Raw genomic sequence first — 8,142 nt, 5'->3', positions numbered from 1 at the left:
GTAGCTCTGTAGCCCACCAAGAGCTTACAATTAGGTGCAAGATAGCAGGAGAGCCAGCATCAGAGCCCATCCCCGACCCACTCCAGTGAAAGCAACACTGGCTTCATCGCCTGCACGGTGGAGGAGTTGTAGTCCCAGGTCACAGGGATCCAGGTGACCATCCCCTGGACCGGAGGCTGCACAGTCAGCCCAGCGCTTGCTCCCGGGCCCTGCTTGGAGCCTCCCAGGTGCACTCCCGGGAGCCAGCGGTGCTCTCCTCTCCTCCGACAGCATCCCTTCCAGCTGACCAGACACAGACCTTGGCCTTGGCAGCTCCCGCCTCCTCCCTCATGCCCCACCGAGCTCGCGGCAGGGGCTCGGGCGGAAGAGCAGGACACAGCCTGCATTAGCTCCGTATTCGGGACACAACCAACCGTGCCCCCACCTCTGTGCCCGGGCCGGCCACCCCGTGCAGGGCCGACGGAGCGGGAAGGAGACGCTGAGCCACGGCCTTCACCCGATTTACTTGTTTAATTCCTAAATCCACTCCTCCGGCTGGAGGTACAAAATCTCCTCCCCTGCCCCGCCGTGGAGGAGCAGGCTTCCAAACCCAGAGTCAAGGCCTCGAACATAAGAGCCCCCCACCCCGCTTTCCCCACACACCCCGGGGAACCGGGGCCCGACCCGGGCTGGTCCCAGTCGGAAAAGGCAGTTTCTAAGTGTTTACACGAGAGCAGAGGAAACCGCAGACCACAACACGGGGAGCGCACGGCTGTCTGGGACCGCCTGTCCCGCTCCGGCCGAGCGAGAAGGGGAGGTGGGGATTTCTCGGCCCGGGTGGGGGCTCCATCCCTATCCCTCCCCGCGGCAGACCCCGCAGCAGGCCGCGGAGGTCCGAATCCATCTGAAGGTCACTTGGAGTTTGCCCCCAATGAGGGGTCCTAGTCCACATCCTTCCACCCTCCGGGGATCATGCCCCCTGCCCTCTCTCCCCCATCCACGCCCGGCTCTAAGGGGGCTCTGCTGGTGCATGGAGAGGGTCGAGGCGGGAAGGCGGGTCGTGCCCCTGCAAGACCCTGTGAACATACCTGGGTCTCGCTTTAGGCCACAGGGATGCGCTTTCCCGCACAAGGCAGCTCCATCCCCCAGGCACCCCCCCGGGACGAGCCGGGCTCAGGCTGGGAGAACCCATCAAGGGAAAGGATGGTTGCCAGCCGATGAGACAAAACGTGGCCAACGGCGCCCAAGCGCGTCGGCCGGCAGTGCGTGAGCACGCACAAGCGTGCACGGTGTGAGAGAAAGAGAGAGACACGAACCGCATGGCATACACAGACAAAATAAACCCAGTCGGGTGGGGGGCGGGCGGGGGGGGGGGGCACGCGCAAGCGAGGGGGGCAGCGCGGCCTAATTCACGCTGTCTTCGTCGCTGGCTTCGCCCCGGTCGTCTTTGGTCTCGGAGAGCGCGCTCTCGTCGATGTGCTCCAGGGAGTCGGCGTGCTGGATGGAGAGCTCGGAAAGCGCCACGGTGGGCAGCGTGCTCTGCTCGGGGAACAGCCAGGGCTTGAAGTGCGGGTTGTGTTTCAGCTTCCAGTCGTGGTATTTCAAGCAGGCTTTGTACATCTTCTTCATGGCCTGCAAGAGGAGGGAGCAGAGGAGAAAGGGGCTCAGACCCGCAGCTTGGAAACAGCGAGAGACCGGCGGGAGGGTGGAGGCGATGCCTGCCCCGGCTCAGAGCCCCTACAGCTCCCCGTATCCCACACAGAGACAAAGAGGGGCTACAAAAAAGGTCAAGGAGATTCCCCACCTAGTCAAGGATAACGAGGCAGGGGTTTAATTACAGCAAGGAGTCAGCAGCAGGCGTCTCCGGCTGCTGTTTCAGGACCCAGGGTGGGTGGCAACAGAGCTTTTGGGCTGACGGAAAGCAAAAGCCACCAAGCGACAGCAAAGGCGATGGGACGTTCGTGCCCTGAACTCGTGGAGCTCCCTGCCACAGGACGCTGGTGGCTTCCCCCAGGGCCGTGGAGGAAAGGTCCTTGGAAACGTGGTCTCCAGCCTCTGAGTCATAGATGTTAGGGTCGGAAGGGACCTCAATAGATCATCGAGTCCGACCCCCTGCATAGAGTCAGCTGCAAGGAGCCACGGGAGAGGAACAGGGTGAATGTGCCCTGCTCACCCTCCCTCTAGGCACCTGCTCTCTGCCGAGGCACGTGATGGGATACCAGGCATGATGGACCCGGGGGCCGAGGAAGCCGAGGATGCCAGGACCTCCGGGAGGAGGAAAGCGCGCGGAAGGGAAGTCAGGCGTGTCCGACTGACTCCGGACACTCACCTTCGGAGCCAGGAACTGCGACGACTTGTTCACCACCCACTTGGGCAAGGAACCTGAGCAAGAGACAAAGGCACGAGGCACAGTGGTGAGACAGGGCAAGGGGGGGCATCACGTGGACAAGCAGCGAGGGAAAAAGCAGGGGAGGGAATCCAGGCTCCAGAGAGCCCTGGTGTGCAGAAGAGTCACAAAACCCATTTTGTTCTGAAAAGGCTGAAACCCAGACAGCACGGGGTCCCCAGCACCAAACGCGTCCTTTTGAGGTTTTCAAAATCCCCTCCCTGCCCTTGCTATTTAACCCGAGGCTCTTGGCTGAAGCACACTAGAAATCCTGGAGCCGTTCTAGTCCCCCGAGAGGCCTGGCTTGAGTGAATTTGCCAATAAAAATTGCTGCTGGGTCAGGCTCCACGGCAGCTTTTGAAGCACTGATGCCTCGCTTTCTAAAGCCATGGCAGGGGGTCGGACTTGATAATCTGCTCAGGTCCCTTCTGACCCTACTAACTATGAAACTGTAGAGGCCTGAGGATACGGCCGCAGCAGCATCTCCGTCACGTGAGGTCATTCTCCGGACAGCTGGGATTTGTGTCTGCGGGCTGTAAACCGGCAAGATTGGACTTTTAAGCTCCCTGCATGAGTCCCCGGGCCCTTCCCCATGCACTGGGTGTACGAAGCCTTGTGTAGCCTCCTGCACTGCTTCTCTCCCGACGGGCTGTGCCCTTGGCGAGTTTGAATCGGGAGACTCAGGTGGGGGAAGGCAATGGCAGAGAAAGGGTTAGGAGTGAGGATGGAAGAGGCTGGCAGGAGCTGGGGATGTCCCCCACATTAGAACCAGCAACTCAGGCTGGGGTGGGTGGATGGAGGCATCTAGGGTCCGGCTTAGTGGGTTGATAGGATGTGCTAATGCCACTCAATATAACCGGGCATGGGAAAGAGGAGGCAGAGCAGCCTCTGCCTTCCTGCACTGCCTCCCAGCTGCATCCGTACCTTTGGGGTCTACCTGGGCCAGGTAGGTGAGGGCGCAGTTGGTGGCTCCTTTGCCCTGGATCCAGTAACCCGTCAGGATGGAGACGGCTCTCACCATGTCTTTCCTCGGAGGGTATTTCTGCACAGAAGGTAAAGCAGACAGACCCGGGCTGAACCTGTGCCCTGATTTGGACCGGACCAGCGAGTGGCTCACGCCCTATCCACTGGGCACCCAGGTGGCCCAGAACCAGAGGTCAAGGCGGCAGCACTACATTGGCACATTGCTCCCAGAGCAGGGGGATCCCCGGGGCAGCGGGGTCATGAACGGGGACCACTCGAGACAGGCTAAAGTAGGTATCAGCTGAGCTCCTCTTTGCCACGTGGGCGGATCTAGGATCTTGCAAAGTGGGGTGCATGACCCCATTAAACACGACACGCATTTTCTCCAGTTAAAAGAAGCTTCACAAATAAGTACAGACCTAGAGCTAAATTATTCAATTTAAGATTGAAGGAAAAAAAGAACCACCTGGATTGGAACGTGCACTGATTTGCTATTTCATATATTATGTGTAAGAACACAGCAAACTACACAAAAACCAGCCGAAGATGTTGCTTCATTGGTCCTGGAGTACTTCACAGTCAAACGTACGTCTCTCTTGCAGATGTACATAACAAAATCAAGCCTTCTTGAGCATCTGGACAATGCTTCCAATGCTTGAGAGTGATGAGCTAGTGTTCTCCCGAGTTCATATTTCCACCGCGCAGTTAATGCTTTTTGCTAGAATTACAGGGCTGTGAAATGGGAGCTACGTGACTAGGAGCCGCAGAGATAGCAGCACTGCAGAAGTGAGCACAGCTGGAGTAGCGGTCCTATTGAAGACCACCCCACTGCAATACTTGTGACAGCTGCTGCCCGTTCCCCCTTAGCTGTGTTTTCAGCCCGGAGGATCCAAACACTCGCCCGGTGGCTGGTGGCCCAAGGAAGCAGCACGGTGACAGCCAAGGCTCAGGGGACCAGGGCTGGTGCTCCCAAAGAGCCCCCGCTCCATCACCCTCTCCAAAGCTGAAAAACCCAATGCACCCCACAGCTGCACATAGGCAGAGAATTGGAGGCAGGAAGCTGGGGCTCTCATTAAAAGCCCCATGAGATCTTAAGGGAGGGATGATCTACTGTCCCGGGATCCCCCACTGTGGTCCCAGAGTCTAGCAGGAGCTGGTGCCCACAGCCAGCACGTGCCCCACCAGTGTCCAGGTCTCTGGGGCAGTCAGCCAGCGCCTATCCAAGCAACCCTGGTTCAGTAAATCCAAGCCCTTGCCCCAGCTCACCCGCAGGTTTTGACCTCCCGGAGCGCCGGGCACTCACCGGGTGCTTGACGGAGTAGTTCATGATAATATAATCCGTTCCCATGGGCAGCCAGGAGCGGAGGGTGATGACGTCTCTGTTCTTCAGGGGCTTGGGGCACTTCCCTGGGCAGGAGAAAGGCAAGGTTTTAGAGCAACAACCAGGGAGAACGGTGCTAGACTGCGTCACCTCTGCTCGCCCTGATGCACCCATCTGCCCCATTCAAACGTGCTCCCCAGGGTGCCTATTCACCACTACAACAGAGGGTCTCCCATTCCCACACCACATCCTCCTTCCAAGACCCCAATCCAAGCTTTCCATGGAGGGCAATGAGGCCCATTGCTCTTGCCCTCCTTTGTTCGCAGTCCAAAAAGGGACTGGACACGTGCTTGGAGGAAAGGGGCATCAGTCACTACTGAGTAGGGGAATAAAGGGCACGGCTTCTGCAGCAGAGCTGCCTGGACCTGCAATGCTGGAGGAACAGGGGAAAAAAGTCAGTCTTCCTTCCAGCCTCCGATCTCTGTCCCTGTGCAACTCAGAGGACTAGATGGAGTAAACGGCATTTCTTATGTTCTTGTTCTTACGTTCCTGTCCATGCGCTGGAGAGGAGGCTGCACGGCCAGCGCCCCAGCAGCACACACAGCCCAGTATGACAGCCAAGTCCTGCATCTGCCCCAGTCCCTTGCCAACCCCTGTCTGGAGCAACTACCTGCTGCCACTGTCCCCAAGAGCCCCCATTCTCCCCACACCGCCGCCCTGCCTTCCCCTTCCTCCTCTTCCTCACAAGCATAGTATCCCACGTCGGCATTGACCGTCAGCTTCCCGATGTCGAAGGTCTCGATGACGTTGGTGTCCCACTTCTTCCGGTACTCAATGTCGTGCAGCACGTCATAGAGGGTCTCCGCTGCCACATCCTTGCACTCCATCTTGCACTGTGGGGACAGGCAGGGTCAGAGAGCCACAAAGGCATGGGGGTCGCCACCTCCCCGCTTCCCTGCTCCCTTCCCACTCCTACCGGGGCTCACCCCTGGAAGTCCCATTGCCTCTGCGTAGCCTGGCCAGGGGCAGGGAAGCATTGATCCTAGTCTCCTAGAGAACAGGTGTTTCCCTGCGCAGTGGTGGGGGCAGGGCTCACTGCCTGGCTCTGCCACCGACTTTGGCACGTGGCCTTGGTCAAGTCCCTTATCCCTGTGAGGTTTTGGGCAGCGGTGCTGCTTTGCTACCTGCAGGGGCTCAGATGTGAGAGCAATGGGGGGGTGGTCAAGACCCCCTGAACAGGCCAGAACATTGCTTCAGGCCCCTTAAATCCCCCCATGCTGGGACCATCACCTTCACCTCCTCCGAGGGGCTCGACGCAGCTGTCATAGGTTTTGTTTATGGTGGCACAGATCAGCCCAGCTGCTTGGGCGTATCGCCGCAGAGACCCCGGCACCGGAGGTTGAGAACGGGCCCTGGGTCTGTCTGGGATGGTCTCAGAGCAGCAGCTGGGCCCGGATAGCCCCGCAGTCCCTTCCCAGCCCTACAGCTCCAGGACTCGGTCATTAGCATTTTGCATACGCTCAGCCTCCATCCAGACACCACCAGCAGTGATGCAGCCAATAACGCAGTTATTACACTCGGCTCCCTTTATGCTGGGCTGGGTTTATTAGCCACGTAGTCTGGCGCCAGCCCTTCAACTCAACCATCCTTCTCAGAGCTGCAAAATGAACCCCCAGCCTCGAGAGGCTGCGGGGCCAGCCGCACCCCCTTGCCACGAGCAGGACAGCCCTGAAGCATGGCACAAACAGCTCGGTTCAAGTCTGTTCCCCACAAACAGTCAGCTCCCGACGGAGTCCCTTCTTTTAGCACCCGGCATGATCATTGCACTGCCTCGTTTGTGCTCTGCTCCTCTCCCTGAGACGCAAGCGGCTATGAAAGGAGCTCAGGGCAGGCTGCACCCCAGCTCGCCCTATAAATCCTTGCAGGGTGAGGTCAAAAGGCTGGATCGCAGGAACATTGTCCCAGCTGGCTCGTCTCTGCAGCCACAAGAGCATCTGTAATCAGAGGGCGTCACAGACCACAGCTGGGGATGCTGCATGGGGGAGATGCCTGGATGGGGAAGTCAACAGAGCTGAAGCATCTTCCCTGTGTAGGAAGAGCTGCCCCCTCAGACAGGGAGCACCATTACATGCGGGGTCTCACACTTTGCATTGACTGAACATGCTGGCCCCAAATGCCGCGGAGACTAATGCAGTGCAGACATCTTGCTGTGCACCAGTGACATGCGGCTGTCTCTGGGGAGGAACATGGCAGCAGTTTAAGGACGCGGAGCAATGCAACAGGACCCTTCAGGACAGGAAGTGAAGAATCCTGTCTCCGGCGGGCGAGGAGGGGGTTTAACAGGGACGAATGCAGCTGCCATACATGATATTTGCCCAGCACACCACAACAAGCCCCTCCTCGGCTCAGATCATATGGAAGGATCACTCGCTGCACAGGGCCATCCTCCCAGTCCCCTCGCAGGCGGTGGAAGAAGAGGAAAGCGCTTTGAGGCCCCCCTCGCCTACCCTCCAAAAACCCTAAGCAGCTGCCTAAAGCCCCCAGCCTCAACATCATTCCCTGGATTGAGCCTGGATTTCACGCCCAAACCCAAGACCAGGCAGCAGGTCAGAGACAGGTTTCATGGACAAGACCACACATCCCCAGCCCTCCCTGCAGCGGCAACAGAAGGGCGGACACTTATTCGCCCTCAGCCGATCTCAGCGTCCCCTACTGCGGAGAGACAGGTGCGCGGAGGATGGGGGACTTGCCCAGGGCTGCCAGCAAAGGCAGTGGCAGCGTTGAGCTTACGTCACAGGCTCACACTGCGGCTCCAATGCGAGGAGCCAACGTGGCGCCGGGCTCTGCGAGCAAAGCAGAGCAGGGAGACGGTGATTGATCTCTGTACGTGGCTTTTGTGAGACTGTTCTGGGAGACAGTGTCTCCTTTTGAAGGCCGGGAGCAGCCTGCGTGATGGATAGCCGCAGAGCCCAGCTTTACCATCCAAGGCACCAGCCGCTTGCCATCTTCAGCCTCTCCTCACCAGTCCCGTCCCCCAGACCCCCAACCATTTTCGTTGCCCTCCACTGGACTCTTTCCAATGTGTCCACATCCTTTAAGTAGTGGGGGGGCCCCACAGCTGGACACAGGACTCCAGATGTGGCCTCCCCAGTGCTGAATAGAGGCCAAGAATCACTTCCCTCCATCTGCCGGCAATGCTCCTACCAATGCAGCCCAGGATGCTGTTCGCCTTCTTGACAACAAGGGCACACTGCTGGCTCCCGTTTAGCTTCTTGTCCACTGTCCCCCCAGGTCCTTCTCTGCAGAGCTGCTGCCCAGCCCGTCCCCCCCAGCCTGCACCGGTGCATGGGATTGCTCTGTCCTAAGCGCAGGACTTCGCACTTGTTCTCGTTGAACCTCATGAGATTTCTTTTGGCCCAACCCTCCAACGTGTCAAGGTCTCTCCGAATCCTAGCCCTGCCCTCCAGCGCATCTACTACCCCCCCCCCCCCCC

General features: G+C 58.9%; 1 protein-coding gene across 1 annotated transcript in view; it reads right to left on the bottom strand.

The window, feature by feature from the left end:
- Positions 1–495: 495 nt before the first annotated feature.
- Positions 496–8,142, bottom strand: part of STARD10 (StAR related lipid transfer domain containing 10) — a 26,134-nt gene continuing 18,487 nt past the window's right edge. Inside the window, exons 4-8 of the mRNA XM_014527096.2 lie at positions 5,395–5,542; positions 4,632–4,735; positions 3,290–3,407; positions 2,309–2,361; positions 496–1,611 (exon numbers count right to left, since the gene is read on the bottom strand). Coding sequence (XP_014382582.2) covers positions 1,384–1,611; positions 2,309–2,361; positions 3,290–3,407; positions 4,632–4,735; positions 5,395–5,542 — 651 coding nt within the window. The 3' untranslated portion in view covers positions 496–1,383. The remainder of the gene's footprint in view (positions 1,612–2,308; positions 2,362–3,289; positions 3,408–4,631; positions 4,736–5,394; positions 5,543–8,142) is intronic.

Source organism: Alligator sinensis, unplaced genomic scaffold (genome assembly GCF_000455745.1).
Source record: "Alligator sinensis unplaced genomic scaffold, ASM45574v1 scaffold2476_1, whole genome shotgun sequence".
NCBI lineage: Eukaryota > Metazoa > Chordata > Crocodylia > Alligatoridae > Alligator > Alligator sinensis.
This window is presented reverse-complemented; position numbering and strand designations above follow the sequence as displayed.